This window comes from Pipistrellus hanaki (genome assembly GCF_964339955.1).
Source record: "Pipistrellus hanaki genome assembly, chromosome: 16".
Taxonomy (NCBI): domain Eukaryota; kingdom Metazoa; phylum Chordata; class Mammalia; order Chiroptera; family Vespertilionidae; genus Pipistrellus; species Pipistrellus hanaki.
Window position 1 is genome coordinate 42,612,696 of NC_140518.1, and position 17,700 is coordinate 42,630,395.

Here is a 17,700-nt window from a genome sequence, read left to right on the forward strand (position 1 = left end):
AATAGCCAAGGTTTGGAAGCAGCCCAGGTATCCGTCAGTGAGACAGTGGGTAACAAAGCTGTGGTACATTTACATAATGGAATGCTACTTGGCAGTAAAAAAAAGAAAGAAATCTTACCTTTTAAGGATGGACCTGGAGAGCACTGTGCTGAGTGAAATAAGTCACTCACTGAAAGACAAGTATCAGCTGATTTCACTCACGTGGAACCTAATGAACAAAAAAACTAGCAAACAAAACAAAAGCAGACTCATAGAGGCTGTCCACTGGGGCTCAGTTGGTTAAGCCCTGACCCATGAACCAGGTTTAATTCCCAGCCAGGGCACATGCTTGGGTTGCAGGCTCAGTCCCCAGTACGGGGTGTGCAGGAGTCAGCTGATGAATAATTCTCATCAGTGATGGTTCTATTTCTCCCTCTCCCATCCTCTCTCTGAAATCAACAAAATGTATTTTTTGGGGGGGAAAACACAGACTCAGATACAGAGAACAGACTGACAGCTGTCAGAGGGGAGGAGGTAAAAGGGGGATGAATGGTGATGAAAGGAGACTTGACTTGGTATGCTGGCTGCTCCCTCTATGTCAGGCTGTTCTGGATGCTGGCCATTGGAAAGGAATGAGAATAAGTGTCTTTTGACCAAGTTGTCAGTGCCAGGCATTTTCTCATGTTATCAATCCAAGATGAAAAGATCTGTAAGTCCCTGGGGCACAGTTTCATAGAGGACCTTTTTCTTCCCATCCTTTTTTTTTTTTATTGTGGAAAAACTTAATGTTAAGATAAGCAGCTTCATCTCCTGGCTTGGGTCAGTCCTGTTCCATCACCCCCTCTACGTCCTGCCCCCACCCTGCTTTGGGCTTGAAGCCACTCCCAAACATTACATCATCTCGTCTATAATACTTCAGTAGGTTTCTCCAGGAGATTGGGGATATTTTTAAAAATAACTATAACATTGTTACATACCAAAGGTAAAATAAATGATTAGTATCTTTAAATTTCTAACAAGTATAAGCTAGATTTTGAAGAACAGAAGTCAGGTGAGCTGGCCGCTCCTGTATCATCTCCTGACTCAGACCTTCACTGCCTCACTTTAATCCTTCCCTGCTTTGTATCAGTGGGTCTGTTAGTAACAACTGCACTCCAGTTTCCTCAACAGAGTAAAGCCCTGTTTCTGCCCACCCTCAGCCTCTTGCTCCTTCCCTCGGCTCTTTGGGTTTGTTTTCTGTGTCTCCAGTTTCTTAAGAGAACTTAGCATTTCTGAGTCTGCATCCACACCGCCACTCACTCCTTTCTTGTACTCACTGTGTGAACAGTCACATTCTCCTCCCGTGTGTATGTGTCTCTCAATGGAACAGTCTTCTCAGTTACATAGTCAAAAACCTGAAGCCGTGCTTGGTGACCCGCTTCCTTCTCCTGGCCTGTCCATCACTGGGTGCCATCTCTCCCTGTGTGGCTGTGTGTGTCCAGCGTGTCCTAACCCACATGTGTCAAACACAAGGCCCGCGGGCCAAATCCAGCCCGCCAGGCCTTGCAGTATGGCCCGCACCGCGCTGTCATCACTGCACTCCGCTGTCAGTTTATGACATTGTCAGTTTATGACTGTTCAGTAAACCATTCGGCCCGCGATTTAGGCTGGATTTTAGATTTTGGTCCCTTCTCTGATTGAGTTTGACACCCCTATTCCTGGGAGCTGTGGCTACTGTATGCATCCTGGCAGCTGTACTTTCTATGTAACCAGACACATTTGGGAGCTTCCTCACATGTATGCCAGAGATCTCCGGGCATTGTCCACCTGTACTATGAAGGGAGTGACTGACCTAAGCAGACCCCAACTCAGACCAGGAACATTTTCTCCTAAAGGAATTGGGGAATTGGGGACCCTCCATGTAAAGTAGCCAGGAGAGCCTCCACCAAGAGAGTTGCTTCACAGAATGCAAGGAACTGAGAAGATGAAAGAGAAACCACAAGGTCTTCAACTCATGTCCAACTTCCTGTCTGAGACCTGGGGTTTCTTTCCAAGTCTGACCTGCATCTGTCTCCTTCCACATACCCCTGGCCTCTTCTCTTTTCTCTTCCTAGTTCACATTAACTCTGCAGGAGGTAGGGGTTTCACTTGAAAAGGATGATAGCAACTCAAAAATAACTCTGATTCTACCCTAGCATGGCTCAGTGGTTGAGTGTAGACCTATGAACCAGGAGGTCATGGTTCAATTCCCGGTCAGGGCATATGCCTGGGTTGTGGCCTCAATCCTCAGTGTGGTGCATCCAGGAGGGAACTGATCAGTGATTCTCTCTCATTGTTGATGTTTCTATATCTCCCTCTCCCTTCCTCTCTGAAATCAATAAAAATGTTTTTTTGTTTTTTTTTAAGTAACTCTGAGAACAGTACATGAGGGACTGAAGGGAGCATCCCTCTCTCAAACACCATCCCATCTGCCATCCCCTGAGGACACAGGCTTCATTTGAATCCAAAAGTATAGCCCTGGAGAAATTTAAAATAGCAGCAGAGTAAGTGGATGCTGCATGAACATGTTCCTAGAACCAAATTGGAATTACAACTAAAATACAGAAAAACTTCCTGAGTAATCAACTAAAGACTCACTGGAGAGAACCCTGATAACTGAGGTTGGAAAGTGAAAACCACATAGAGACTGACAATTGCTAATTAGGCAGTTTTGCCTGGGGGAAAGACAGCTGATCCACCCTATTGGAAAACACCTTGCCCCAACATGTGCAATTGTTGAGGTTTATTAAGAGACTGATAACAATTAGCCTCCAGGCAGAAACAATCGTTCCACTTTTAGAAAAAACTCTCTTCACACTTGTAGACGATTGCCTCAGGGCAATTCAAGACTAAATCCAATCAGTCTGCCAGCAGAGGTGGTCTCTGGAGGCTTTGAGTCTTTGCCTGATCTAATTAGACAAAAAACAGCCTCTGATACTCTCCTGCACTAGTGACTGGGAGTCATAGAAGATCTACCTAATATATATTCACAAATCCAAATAGGCAGCCAAAATGAGGAGACAAAGAAACAACCCCTAGATGAGAGAACAAGAGAATTCTCCAGAAGAGATAGATGGAATGGAGATCAGAAATTTATCTGATATAGAGTTCAGAATAATTATGGTAAAGATGCTCAACAGCATGAGAAAATATATAGTAACTAGGAAAACCAAAATAAAGAATGACATAGCACAAATAAAGAACACATTGGAAGGAATACACAGCAGATTAGGGAAAACTGATGGTCAGATCAGTGAATTAGAAGACAGTGTTGAAAAAAATCACTCAATCAGAGAACCACAGAGAAAAACAATTAAGAAACAGGAGGACAGTTTAAGGGAGCTGCAGGACAACATGAAATGTTCCCATATGTGCATAACAATAGTGCCCACCAGAAAAGATCCCAATTCCAGAATTCTCAGCTAATTCATTAGCTAAAGCTGCTAGTCCCTGTAGGGCCTTAGAGATGATTCTGTTTGGGGCAGTGTTGTTGGGGATGAATGTACAACACTGACCTAGGGGAAATGCTTTTAGATGCTGCCCAGACAGCAGCTCTGCCCCCCACAGCCATCACTGGTCACCATCTGCAGGGCAATCAGGCTCCTGTCCAACTCCCTTAGTGCATGGGAGTTGGATGGTGGCCCCACCCCCTGCCACTGCACTGGTTGCCATCTGCAGGGTGATCGGCAGGGTGATTAGGCTCCCTCAATGCCTGGGAGATGGGCAGTGTCCCTAACCCCCACTGCTGGCCAGTGTCTACAGGCTTCCATCTTGGCCTGGTGTCACCCGCTCACCTGCTCCACTATCTCAACGCATTACTGCTCTCATTGGAGCCCATTGGAGCCAGTAGCACCTCCACTGCTGCCTGCTGCCAGCGCCATGTCACCAACGCCTATCATGTTTCGTGCCACCCCTTGGTAGTCAGTGCACATCATAGAGTGCTGTCAAACTCCCAGTCAAACTCTCAGTTGAGGGAACAATTTGCATATTAGGCTTTTACTATATAGGATGAATGGGTTACCAATGAAATCAAGAAACAAATGAAAACCTTGCTGAAAACAAATGAAAATGAACACATAACATCCCAAAATTATAGCAAAAGCGCTCTTGAAAAGGAAGGCCTATAGTTCATAGCACCATAGGCTTACCTCAAAATCAAGAAAAATTAACCCTACAACTTAAATTACTAGAAAGAGAGCAACAAGAAAAGCTCAGAGTAAATAGAAGGAAGGAAATAATAAAGATTAGAACATAAATAAATGACATAAAGACTTAAAAAACAATACAAAAAATTAATGAAACCAAGAGCTAGTTCTTTGAAAAGATAAACAAGATTGATGAATTGTTAGCCAGATTCATCTAGAAACAAAGAGAGAACTCAAATAAATAAAATCAGAAATGAAAGTGGAGAAGTAACTCCCAACACCATAGAAATATAAAGGATTATAACAGGGGTCTTCAAACTACGGCCCGCGGGCCACATGCAGCCCCCAGGGGAGTCTGATCCTGCCCCCCAGGTTTTTTGGGCAGTGAGCGCAGCCAAAGTGTTACAGTAGGAATTAGTAGTTCATATAGTCCGGCCCTCCAGCTCTCTGAGGGACCGTGATCTGGCCCCCACTTTAAAAAGTTTGAGGACCCCTGGATTATAAGAAAGTACTATGAACAAATATATGACAACAAACTGGACAATGTGAATGAAATGGACAAATTCCTAGAAAAATACAATCTCCCAAAACTAAATCAGAAGGAATCAGAAAACCTGAATAGGCCAATAACAACCGATGAAATAGAAGCAGTGATCCAAAAACTCCCAGCAAACAAAAGCCCAAGTCTGGATGGCTTCATATGGGAGTTTCACCAAACATTCAAAGAAGAACTAACACCTATACTTCCCAACTATTCAAAGAGAAAGGAACATTTCCCAGCTCTTTTTATAAGGCCAGCATTATCCTAATTTCAAAAGCAAATTAAGACACTACAAAGAAAGGGAATTACAAGTCAATATCCCTGATGCACTTAGATGTTACAGTCTTCAACAGATATTAACAAATTGGATCCAGCAATTTATTAGAAAGATCATACTAGTATACCATGACCAAGTGGAATTTATCCCAGGGATGCAAGGCTGGTACAATATTTGCAAATCAATAAATGTGATACATTACATAAACAAATTGAGAGACAAAAATCACATGATAATATCAATAAATGCAGAAAAAGCATTTGACAAAATCCAATAGCAATTTTTGATTAAAAAATAAATCTCAGGAAATAGAGGGCACACATCTCAACATGATGAAGACCATATATAACAAACATACAGCCAACATCATACTCAGTGGGCAGCATCTGGGTGCCCAAGCTTCTTTTTTTCAACAAATAACGAGACAGAACGGTACATCCCCATAGGCCCTGGGGACAGGACAGTGGGCCAGGCCCCAGCCCTGCTTGGTAGGAACATTTAGGAAACGCGGCCATGGTGTTGACAGTGGTGCTGGGAAACGCACCCAGGGGAGTGGGCAGATGTGCTGTCTGTAGGTTTTGCTTCTGTGCCTGAGTTTCAGGGCTGCCCACTGACCTGTAGTCTCTTGACAGGGACTCTTCCGAGTGGCTCCCTCCGCCTCCAAGCTGAAGAAGCTGAAAGCCGCCCTGGACTGCTGTGTGGTGGACGTGCAGGAGTACTCAGCAGACCCCCACGCGATCGCAGGTGGGTGCCCACAGCCCCTGGGCAAGGTGCTCCTTCATGCTGTAGAGGGAAGGAAGAGCGTGGAGGGTGTGTGACCACGTGTCACAGACACTGGAGCCTGTGATATGTCCAGGAGGGCCAGTGTTGGGCCTGGTTGCTGTGACCCCTTGAGAGAAGGTTTTCCTGTGTGCCAGCAAACGATGAGAGAGTGGTGGGAATTAGAGGCCAGGAGGCCAATGCCCTCGCCAGCCCAGTCCCCATTGCCTTGCCAGGGCCGTGGGTCCACTCCCGCAGGAAGCCACTGGTGGGATGCTGTCTGGGTCAGGGAGCCGTTCTAGGTGTAACCTCTGTGGGTAATGCCGGCTGGTGATGCTTGTCTCTGCTGTTCAAAGTGGCTCATGGCCAATATTGTATTCATGTCCAGGAGCTTTGAAATCTTACCTCCGAGAATTGCCAGAACCTCTTATGACCTTTGAACTCTATGATGAGTGGATTCAGGCTTCCAAGTGAGTACACCACATTTTGGAGTGGCTTGTGGGTTGGAAGTTTCTGTTGAAATTATGAAAGCATGTAGCCTCTGGTCCAGCAGCTCCTTTCTCAGTATCTATCATGCAGAAACACCTGCCATGCTTGTACAGGTGCCCTTAGAGGCATATGCAGGATCATGGATTGCAGCAGTTGCTGAAATAGCAAAAGCCTAAAAGTTACTAAATAACTGCTCATTGGTGGGGCGTGGGGAGTGGCTGAATAAGCTATTGTATATCTACATGGTGACATACTCTACAGCAGTCAAAACATAGAGCTATTCATGCTATTATGAAAAGGCACGAAGATTTATTATTGAGTGAAATCAAGCAAGTTAACAGGCGGTTATGATACTCCATTGTTGTAAAAAGAAGAAAAGCACTGAAAACAACACTGTTCTAGGAGTGGGTCTTTGTATGTGTAAATGCATGAAAGAAGGTTCTGGAAGGCTCACACAGTCAGAGGTAGGTATTCCCTCTGGAGAGGACAAAGGAGTGGTCACAAGGGTCCTTAAGGTGTCTTTGATAGATTAAAACAATAACCATTATAAACACACAACATCTGGGCAAGAACACATTCCACCCTCCGGAAGATGAGCTCAAGAGAGGGCCCAGAGGGAGGGGACAGGACAGCACCTGAAGCTCCAGTCGCGTTGGGAAGAGAAGAAATACAAAGAACAGGCGCAGCCACAGCCAGCTGCCCTCCTCACGTGGCACATGCGTTAGTACCGGCCATGGGAAGAGGTACCGCAATAAATGCTGTTATTTGGAGGACTGGGTTTTCGTGAGTAAAAGGCATGGCTGGTGAGGAGCCAGGAGGACTGCCAGCAGAGGAGGCAGTAGAGACGCGCAGGAAAAAAAAATTGGGGGAGAATGTTTTATGAGAGCAGGACTCAGCATGGTGCCTGGGAAAGGACGTGATTTCTGGAGGTCTCTAGCGTGGGAGGTAGTCATAAGGAGCAGCCATCGTTGTGCCAGAAAGAGCACTGGATTGTGCACCTGCTCCGTAAGAACCGGGCTGGAGGAGGAGCCCGCAGACCTGGAGTGAAGCCCGGCTGGTGTGTGTTGGGGTAGAGGAAGGTGCTCCACTGTTTGTTTCCATGACGTCACGCAGGTCAAGCACTCTCACGGGCTGGCTGAACGTACAGTATTCTTATTTCTCATTGTGGGGTTCCGTGATGGTAGTAATAATTATAGGGGATACTATTTGCTGAGTGATTTTTAGAGACTTCGCCTTGTTCTAAACTCATTATATGTTTTTAATTCATCTAATTCCACATTATGAAGTGGGTTGTACTGTTTCTCTCAATTTCCAGATGAGGAAGTTGAGTCAAGGAGAAAGTATGTGATGGCAGGTTACTTGCTGTCTAATAAATGGCTGAATGAGGATCTGGTTCCAGAACCCAGGTGGTTAGCCAGGACCACTGAGGCCTCTCTAGAACAGCACTGTGGTCCTGGGTGAGGATCTAGAGCAGCACTGTGGTCCTGGGTGAGGATCTAGAACAGCACTGTGGTCCTGGGTGAGGATCTAGAGCAGCACTGTGGTCCCGGGTGAGGATCCAGAGCAGCACTGTGGTCCTGGGTGAGGATCTAAAATAGCACTGTGGTCCTGGGTGAGGATCTAGAACAGCACTGTGGTCCTGGGTGAGGATCTAGAATAGCACTGTGGTCCTGGGTGAGGATCTAGAACAGCACTGTGGTCCTGGGTGAGGATCTAGAATAGCACTGTGGTCCCGGGTGAGGATCTAGAGCAGTACTGTGGTCCCGGGTGAGGATCTAGAGCAGTACTGTGGTCCCGGGTGAGGATCTAGAGCAGTACTGTGGTCCCGGGTGAGGATCCAGAGCAGCACTGTGGTCCTGGGTGAGGATCTAGAATAGCACTGTGGTCCTGGGTGAAGATCTAGAACAGCACTGTGGTCCTGGGTGAGGATCTAGAGCAGTACTGTGGTCCCGGGTGAGGATCCAGAGCAGCACTGTGGTCCCGGGTGAGGATCTAGAATAGCACTGTGGTCCTGGGTGAGGATCTAGAACAGCACTGTGGTCCTGGGTGAGGATCTAGAATAGCACTGTGGTCCTGGGTGAGGATCTAGAACAGCACTGTGGTCCTGGGTGAGGATCTAGAACAGCACTGTGGTCCTGGGTGAGGATCTAGAGCAGCACCGTGGTCCTGGGTGAGGATCTAGAGCGGCACTGTGTTCCTGGGTGAGGATCTAGAGCAGCACTGTGGTCCTGGGTGAGGATCTAGAACAGCACCGTGGTCCTGGGTGAGGATCTAGAGCGGCGATGTGGTCCTGGGTGAGGATCTAGAGCGGCGATGTGGTCCTGGGTGAGGATCTAGAGCAGCACTGTGGTCCTGGGTGAGGATCTAGAGCAGCACTGAGGTCTTGGGTGAGGATCTAGAACAGCACTGTGGTCCTGGGTGAGGATCTAGAGCAGCACTGTGGTCCTGGGTGAGGATCTAGAACAGCACCGTGGTCCTGGGTGAGGATCTAGAGCGGCGATGTGGTCCTGGGTGAGGATCTAGAGCGGCGATGTGGTCCTGGGTGAGGATCTAGAGCAGCACTGTGGTCCTGGGTGAGGATCTAGAGCAGCACTGAGGTCTTGGGTGAGGATCTAGAACAGCACTGTGGTCCTGGGTGAGGATCTAGAGCAGCACCGTGGTCCTGGGTGAGGATCTAGAACAGCACTGTGGTCCTGGGTGAGGATCTAGAATAGCACTGTGGTCCTGGGTGAGGATTTAGAACAGCACCGTGGTTCTGGGTGAGGATCTAGAATGGCACCGAGGTCCTGGGTGAGGATCTAGAATGGCACTGAGGTCCTGGGTGAGGATCTAGAGCGGCACTGTGTTCCTGGGTGAGGATCTAGAGCAGCACTGTGGTCCTGGGTGAGGATCTAGAACAGCACTGTGGTCCTGGGTGAGGATCTAGAACAGCACCGTGGTCCTGGGTGAGGATCTAGAGTGGAACTGTGGTCCTGGGTGAGGATCTAGAGCGGCACTGTGGTCCTGGGTGAGGATCTAGAGCGGCGATGTGGTCCCAGATGAGGATCTAGAATGGCACTGAGGTCCTGGGTGAGGATCTAGAGTGGCACTGTGTTCCTGGGTGAGGATCTAGAGCAGCACTGTGGTCCTGGGTGAGGATCTAGAGCGGCGATGTGGTCCTGGGTGAGGATCTAGAGCAGCACTGTGGTCCTGGGTGAGGATCTAGAGCAGCACTGAGGTCTTGGGTGAGGATCTAGAACAGCACTGTGGTCCTGGGTGAGGATCTAGAGCAGCACTGTGGTCCTGGGTGAGGATCTAGAACAGCACCGTGGTCCTGGGTGAGGATCTAGAGCGGCGATGTGGTCCTGGGTGAGGATCTAGAGCGGCGATGTGGTCCTGGGTGAGGATCTAGAGCAGCACTGTGGTCCTGGGTGAGGATCTAGAGCAGCACTGAGGTCTTGGGTGAGGATCTAGAACAGCACTGTGGTCCTGGGTGAGGATCTAGAGCAGCACCGTGGTCCTGGGTGAGGATCTAGAACAGCACTGTGGTCCTGGGTGAGGATCTAGAATAGCACTGTGGTCCTGGGTGAGGATTTAGAACAGCACCGTGGTTCTGGGTGAGGATCTAGAATGGCACCGAGGTCCTGGGTGAGGATCTAGAATGGCACTGAGGTCCTGGGTGAGGATCTAGAGCGGCACTGTGTTCCTGGGTGAGGATCTAGAGCAGCACTGTGGTCCTGGGTGAGGATCTAGAACAGCACTGTGGTCCTGGGTGAGGATCTAGAACAGCACCGTGGTCCTGGGTGAGGATCTAGAGTGGAACTGTGGTCCTGGGTGAGGATCTAGAGCGGCACTGTGGTCCTGGGTGAGGATCTAGAGCGGCGATGTGGTCCCAGATGAGGATCTAGAATGGCACTGAGATCCTGGGTGAGGATCTAGAGTGGCACTGTGTTCCTGGGTGAGGATCTAGAGCAGCACTGTGGTCCTGGGTGAGGATCTAGAACAGCACCGTGGTCCTGGGTGAGGATCTAGAATGGAACTGTGGTCCTGGGTGAGGATCTAGAGCGGCGCTGTGGTCCTGGGTGAGGATCTAGAGCGGCGCTGTGGTCCTGGGTGAGGATCTAGAGCAGCACTGTGGTCCTGGGTGAGGATCTAGAGTGGCGCTGTGGTCCTGGGTGAGGATCTAGAGCAGCACTGTGGTCCCAGATGAGGATCTAGAATAGCACTGTGGTCCTGGGTGAGTATTTAGAGCAGCGATGTGGTCCTGGGTGAGGATCTAGAGCAGCACTCTGGTCCTGGGTGAGGATCTAGAGCAGCCCTGTGGTCCCAGATGAGGATCTAGAATAGCACTGTGGTCCTGGGTGAGGATTTAGAGCAGCACTGTGGTCCTGGGTGAGGATTTAGAGCAGCGATGTGGTTCAGGGTGAGGATCTAAAGAAGCGATGTGGTCTTGGGTGAGGATCTAGAATAGCACTGTGGTCCTTGGTGAGGATCTAGAATAGCACTGTGGTCCTGGGTGAGGATCTAGAGCAGCACTGTGGTCCTGGGTGAGGATTTAGAGCAGCACTGTGGTCCTGGTTGAGGATCTAGAGCAGCACTGTGGTCCTGGGTGAGGATCTAGAGCAGCACTGTGGTCCTGGGTGAGGATCTATTGCAGAATAGCACTGTGGTCCTGGGTAAGGATCTAGAAAAGCACTGTGGTCCTGGGTGAGGATCTAGGGCGGCACTGTGGTCCCGGGTGAGGATCTAGAACAGCACTGTGGTCCCGGGTGAGGATCTAGAACAGCACTGAGGTCCTGGGTGAGGATCTAGAGCGGCACTGAGGTCCTGGGGCGAAGGAGAGTGAGAACATGTCCTCTGATGGGAATTCTCTTTTACTTGATGTCTAAGGGGCTTGGTGATGCAAAGCTAGAGAAAGGGAGGATGCCTGAGCTTCAGGGTCTGAGGACACTCCTCCCACCTCATTTGTGAAGGTGGGTCTCACAGGAAATAGGAAGGATCCTGAAGCCTCAGAGCTCAGTGCCTGGGAACCAGGGAAAAGTAAGGGCTGTCCTGCCTTAAAGATGGTGACTTGCTCACACTCTCCAAAGAGAACAATTTTGTCTGCACCTGGCATTTCCAGCCCTCTGTGTACATTAGTTTCCTGGGAAGCTTTAAAAAGATCCCAATGCCTGCACCTTTCCCCCCCAGAGATTCTGATTTCATTGGTTGGGCTCCTTGTTTAAAAACTCCCAAGGCTGTTGGGTTGATAACCATTGACCTCAGATGAAGCGGAGTCTCACGAATGAGCCGCACTAACCCTAACTAATGGGAACGCTGCCTGTTCTGTGGGGATGGGGCAGCCAGGAGGTGGAGGTGGAGCCAGGGAGCTGCGAAAAGAGTGGTTAGGGATCGCAGGACAGTGCGGTGTGGCCTGTACCTCAGAGGACACGACTTTGCAAGCTACATAAGTTAAGTGCTTCCACGCTGGAGTCGAGGATGCCAGGACTGAGGCTGCAATCATAGGGCTCCTTGTGCAGGACAGACACGCCTCTCCTACGCACTGGCCGCTCCCTGTGATGCAGGTGTCCCGAAGCCTTTGCCCCAGGGCCTCCCCTTAAATGTGACCCCCGAAAGGCCTGTCTGACAACCCCAAAGTAAAGCAGCCAGCAGTCGCCATAAGTCCCGTCTGAGCTCGTTGTCCCAGGAACTGACTGCCTGGCTCAGGCTGTGTGTGTGTAGCCAGTGACCTCGTAAGCTTTGAGAGCAAGGACTTCCTGGCTGACCACTGCCTCCCACCCTCAGAACCGAGCCTGACGTGCAGGAAGGGCTCAGTGTGTGTTTGTCAATTTTTATTGAATGAAAGGTCTTCGCAGCCTTTGCCTTTCACCTTAGAAAGGCCTGAGGAGCAGGACCGAGAATGGGGTTTGGTGCCCCAGGAGGCACTCAGCTGCTGGAGGCGCAAGCAGAGGCAGCAGCCACGGTGGCTGCAGAGCTTGACATTGACCGAGAGATGAGAACTCTGTACGATTCTCCTTTAAACGCCTCACACTTAGGGATCGTCAGGGTAGTGCAGAGTGGCCTGTAACTCAAAGAACACAACTCTACAGGCCACATAACTAAGAGATGTGAAAGTTCTCTTACAAATCCTGGGCACATGGCCACAGGAGGGTGGAGCTAGGCTGCCCAGCAGCAAACCCGCTCTGCTAGCCTTTGGTCAAAGGGACAGGAGCTGGTACCTTTCCGTTTCTTACATGTCAGGTTCCCGGCAGAGGTTCCATTTGGAGAGTGTTTCCCTCTCCCTCTGGCTGCACCTTGGTCAGGATCTGTGGGAGGGCCTCAGAGCACTTCGCATGTGGGTGATCCCCACCTCCCACCCCTCCCGACCCAGGCGCTAGTCAAGGGCTCAGAGCTGGGGCCTCGCCAGCTAGTGTTCCCTTTGTTTTTCTGAGCACAAGGCCTTCCGAACCATGCAGGCCTTGATGTAGATTTGCATGAAAAGTACATAAAAGTGTAATCCTAAGAGCATTTCTATTCAATGTCAGAGGGCTTATAATAAAGAAACCCTTCGAGCAAATCTTTCCGTATAGTGGAGAAACCCTTGTGCATGCGAATTACCCATCTCTGAGTTACGCCCGGATGGATCAGATTCCTCATTTCCATGCGTCATTAAATTCTCTTACTCAGAAGAGACTCACTGAATGTCATTGAATAAAATTCGATGAACTGAACAGTAAGCTGCCACCACGGTGTGGATGTGCCCCGGGGTGGAGGAGAGGGAGAGCGTGTCTTTGGTGGAAGCTGACCCTCTTACTGCTCATCTGTGTCACCTTGGTGATACGAAGCCAGAGAAGAGGAGGACACCTTTGCTTCAGGGTCTGAGAGACAGCCCTCCGCCCTCACTTGTAGAGGTGGGTCTCACAGGAAACAGGAGTTAGGAAGGATCCCGAGGCCTCAGAGCTCAGTGTCTTGGAACCAGGAAAAGTAAGGACTTCTTCTGGCCCCGGGAGGGTGTGTGGGTGCTGCTGGGTGCCAAGTGCCCTGGTTTCTGTGCCAGAATCGCCCTCCTGACAACACCAGGCCCTGCCTACTGCAGAGCTCAGGTGTCTGGCCTCTGCCCTCCTGCCCCCACTGCTGCCTGGCACACATTCCCCTGGACATGGGACGTGGGCAGAGGGAGTTTTGTTAAGACAGCACAGAATGAGGCAGAAAGAGAACAGAGAGAGGAGGTAATAGTAACCAAACATGAGAGTAGTCATAGCTTGCTGACACTGTCAGGCACGTGGTTGGCTCCTTATTCTCAAATATTACGGTGACCGGTCGATGTGGCTGTCAGGGAGACTGCCGTAAGTCATGCTCAACCAGTGGCTTTTCCTATTCGTTCCCTAGCATCCAGGAGCAAGAAAAGAGGCTTCAGGCTCTGTGGAATGCTTGTGAAAAATTGCCCAAGGCCAATCACAGCAACATCCGGTGAGTGGGCCCTGGAGTCACTGGGTCAGTTATTCAAGCCCCGGACACAGTTTCCCGGTTGGAGGTTGTGGTCACTAGCATGCACTGAAAGCGTCAGCATGCATGGTTTCTGCCCAGCCTCCACCCACCCTGTGAAGTTGTTCGTTTCCGTTTTTCAGATGAGTAAACAGACTTAGGAGGTTGCCTAGTTAGCCACTGGCTAATGTAGTTAAGTTCTTTGATTTGCACGGAGCAAAGATTAATGCAAGCTATTTCATGGTATTGGGGATTTATTGCAAAGATGGGTGTTCGTGGACACCCGGGAGAAGCTGAGCACACCTGTAGCTGCAGTGGGCAGGTATGTCTTGAGCTGGCCTGCAGGAAGAGGAGAAGCTGGGAGAATGCACTCCAGTGCTCCTACCTTCACCAGCTATTTTAAACGCGTCCATCTCTCGCTTTTCTTGTGACCACCCGAGATCTTACTTCCTGCTGCCGCGCAGATCTCTCCCTCTTGGCTTCTGCTCCTTCCCACTTTTGCTTCCTCATCACTTTGCCCTGCCAGCACCGCTCCTGGCCCCACGCCTCTTCTCACAGTTTAGATACAGCTTTTTAGCTTCAGCTCCTGCCGCCATCTGCCTGATTATTTCTGTTGTAAAAAAAAAAAAAAAAAAAAAAAAAAAAAAATCCCAATAGTGAGGTAAGGCAGATCCTCAAAAAATTAAACCTAGAATTACCACTTGACACAGCAATTCCACATTTGGCTGTGTAGACAATAGATTAGAAAGCAAAGACTTGTTCTGAATACCCCTGTTCAGAGCCCCCCGTTATTCACAGCAGCCAAGAGGTGGAAACTAGGCACATGCCCCTCAGGGGATAAATGGGCCAACAAAATGCACATGCAATGCAGTGTTCAGCCTTAAAAGGGGAGGAAATTCTGACACATGCTACAATGTGGATGAACCTTGAGGACATGGTGCTAAGTGAAAAAAGCCAAACACAAAAGAACAAATACTGCATGAGTCACTCATAGGAGGCACCTAGGATGGTCACACCCTAGACCAAAGTAGGCTGGAGAACTCCAGCAGCTGGAGGGGAGGAGAATGGGAGGGTGTTTAATGGTGCAGAGTTCTAGTTTAGGATGTTGGAAAGTTCTGGAGTTGGAGAGTGGTGACAGGTTCCTAAAAGTTTGAAAGTGCTTACTGCCACTGAATTACATACTTAAATATAGTTAAATGGTGACTCATATATTTTACCACTATTATAAAACAAAACAAAACAAACCAAAAAACGAAAGGGAGAATCAGATTGGTGTAACACATTGAGTATTGCTGACCACAGCCTCAGCCGCCAGCAGCTGTGGGCTGGGCTGCGTTCTGGTCCAGGGTGTGGCCTCTTGGAGTGAGATGTGGTCAGGAGAGGCTGGGACAGGGACAGCGGAGTCCGCGGTTCCTGCCAGGCTGCCAGGAGCAAAGGGCCTCAGGAACTGAGAGTACCTGAGAGTCCGGGAGAAAAGGGGCCCTCAGGGTACTTGGCAGAGCCTGGCAGACTTCGTGTATGATTTGCCAGAGCTATTTTTTTGTGCTTCATTTATAAATAGCTTCCTTACTGGTTTTTTTTTTTTTTTTATAGCTTTATTGAGATATAATTTACATATCATTATACCTTTTAAAGCATACAGTTCTGTGGGGGGGTTTGTATAACTATCACCGCATCTAATTTTAAACATTTTCATCACCTCAAAAAGAAGCCCCATTCCCATTAGCAGTCACTCCTCCTGTCCCCAGCCCAGCCCCTGGCAGCCCCGAAGCTGCTTCTTCCCTCTCCCTCCTACCCCCAGTCTGTGGATCTGCCTGTGCTGGATAGACCATGTAAATGGAATCCTGCAACATGTGACCTTTCCTTTCTCAGCATGATGTTTTCAAGGTTCATCCATGTCGTGGCATGTGTCAGAGCTTATTCCTTTTTACAGCTGAACTAGAGGCCCGATGCACGAAATTTGTGCAAGAATAAGTGTGCCTTCCCCTGGCTGCCAACTGGCTGCCTGCACTGGCTTCCCTCTGGCACCCGGGACCTGGGCTTCCCCCGCAGCCCTGGCTTCTTCCGGAAGGTCATCCGGCCTAATTAGCATATTACGCTTTTATTATTATAGACAATATTTCATTGTATGGAGAGACCACATTTTATGTATCCATATATCCCACACCTGACTCTGTTGAGTAATGCTGCAAGTCTGGTGGGCCTGCTTCTCTCGGGCATATCCCTAGGAGTGGAATTGCTGGGTCGTATGCCAAGTCTTTAACTTTTTCTTCATTGCTTTCTACAGAAAGCCCCCACTGAGGGGCTCTGAAGGGTTCAGGGATACATTGCAGGCCTATAAATGCCCCGCCGATGAGACCTGGACACTTTGTTTCTCCCCTGCCCACAGGGAGGATGGCAGGTGACAGAGATTTGAAATGAAGATGGAACTTTAGGCCATTTTATACTGAGTCCAGAGGAAGGATGTTGACGTATAACAGTGATGTCTGAGTCCGTCTATTTGTGGAGCATCCCCATGTCCTGGTGCATGACGTGTCTGCATCGTATTGCAGAATGTACGCGCCTCCTTGTCAGTAGGCTGTGCTATGCGAGAGAAGTCTCTACCCAGTGCTGAGGGAACGTGCAGGTGGTGAACTCTTAGTTACAGTGGGCTCTTCCTACTTCCTTTCAGATACTTGATCAAATTTTTATCGAAGCTGTCAGAATATCAAGATGTAAACAAGATGACTCCCAGTAACATAGCAATTGTGTTAGGACCCAACCTCCTGTGGCCGCAAGCGGAAGGGTGAGTACAGGGAGTGTGGGCATTCGTGGGCCGCGGGCTGCAAGACCAGGGCCTTCCCTGACTCCCTCACCAGACTCCTTATTTCTCAAGGCAGATTTCCTTCCTGGCCTCCCCCTGTGTAGGCTCGGGAGGAGGCCCAGGATTCTGCAGATCTTCCCATTGGTCCTCTCAGAGCTGCAGGTCTGCCAGGAGGGTCCCTCTGAGCTAAACCAAGGTGGTGTCGGGGTGAGAGGGCAGGGGCCTGGCGGAGTAGGCGAGGCAGGCTCTCCCCAGCTTTCCTGGCTCTGAAGAGCACGCATCCGGTGTCAGAGCCCAGAGGGACCGAGGGGTCTCAGAGAAGAGCACGGAGCTGGGAGAGGAGACTGGCAGTTATGGGGATCACGCCTCACGTTGAAAGGGGCCTCCTACCTGCTGATGTGTGCAGCTTACTCGCTCATTTTCTTACTCATGTCCTCACTTGTCTCCTGTATGGAGGACTTCCATGGGTGTCTGCATCCTGCGCTGGGGAAAGGGGTCCAGACAGGGGAACCCCTTCTTCTTCCCAAGAGAAAGCTGCTCTCTGACCGAGGTCTGCAGGCTCCTCGGCCAGGGCCCCTCACACTGTGGGGCCGGGCCTCAGGGGTGACCGCCCTCGCTCTGCTCTGTGCCTGCAGGAACATCACAGAGATGATGACCACGGTGTCGCTGCAGATTGTCGGGATCATCGAACCCATCATCCAGCATGCGGACTGGTTCTTCCCCGGGGGTACGTGGGGTGTTCTGTGGGGGAGGGGCGGCCGGGGAAGAGCAGAGTGTTGCTGCAAGTTCTGAACCTTTGAAACAAGTGTCACTGCCCAGAGGTGTGTGCTTGTTCTGTTTGTGCTATGTTTTTAATCCCCTTACACACATGCACACACACATGCACACACACACACACACACACACACACACACAGGGTGTAGTCACACCACGTTCCTACTCTGGCCTGAAGGTGTCCACGGCCTGACCAGCCATGACCATGGGCCTTACTGGTCCAGCATCCGCACCATGGTTTCTTATGCCTGTGGGTCCTGCAGTGCTGGTGCAGACAGGAAAGAGGCCCGCTGCTTCCGGGGTCGGGGAGGCTGAGAGCAGAAGGAGGGGACCGCCTGGGTGCCGCCCTTTGTTCGCGGCGCTGTCCTCCGAGCGCTCCTCAGCACGTGAGGCGGTCAGGTTCTCTTGGGAGCCTGGTTCAAAGTCTGACTCTGAAGGCAGCTGCCCGCGGCAAGCTTTCCTCACCGTCCTC

The 17,700-nt window shown here is 50.0% G+C and overlaps 1 protein-coding gene across 4 annotated transcripts in view; it reads left to right on the forward strand.

The window, feature by feature from the left end:
* The window catches only part of ARHGAP44 (Rho GTPase activating protein 44), a 163,491-nt gene that overhangs the window by 123,382 nt on the left and 22,409 nt on the right, over positions 1-17,700 (forward strand). For all 4 annotated transcript variants that reach the window (XM_084863920.1, XM_084863922.1, XM_084863923.1 and 1 more), the window contains exons 11-15: positions 5,593-5,704; positions 6,108-6,189; positions 13,556-13,636; positions 16,323-16,436; positions 17,090-17,181. In XM_084863920.1, the coding sequence (XP_084720046.1) occupies positions 5,593-5,704; positions 6,108-6,189; positions 13,556-13,636; positions 16,323-16,436; positions 17,090-17,181 (481 nt within the window). The remainder of the gene's footprint in view (positions 1-5,592; positions 5,705-6,107; positions 6,190-13,555; positions 13,637-16,322; positions 16,437-17,089; positions 17,182-17,700) is intronic.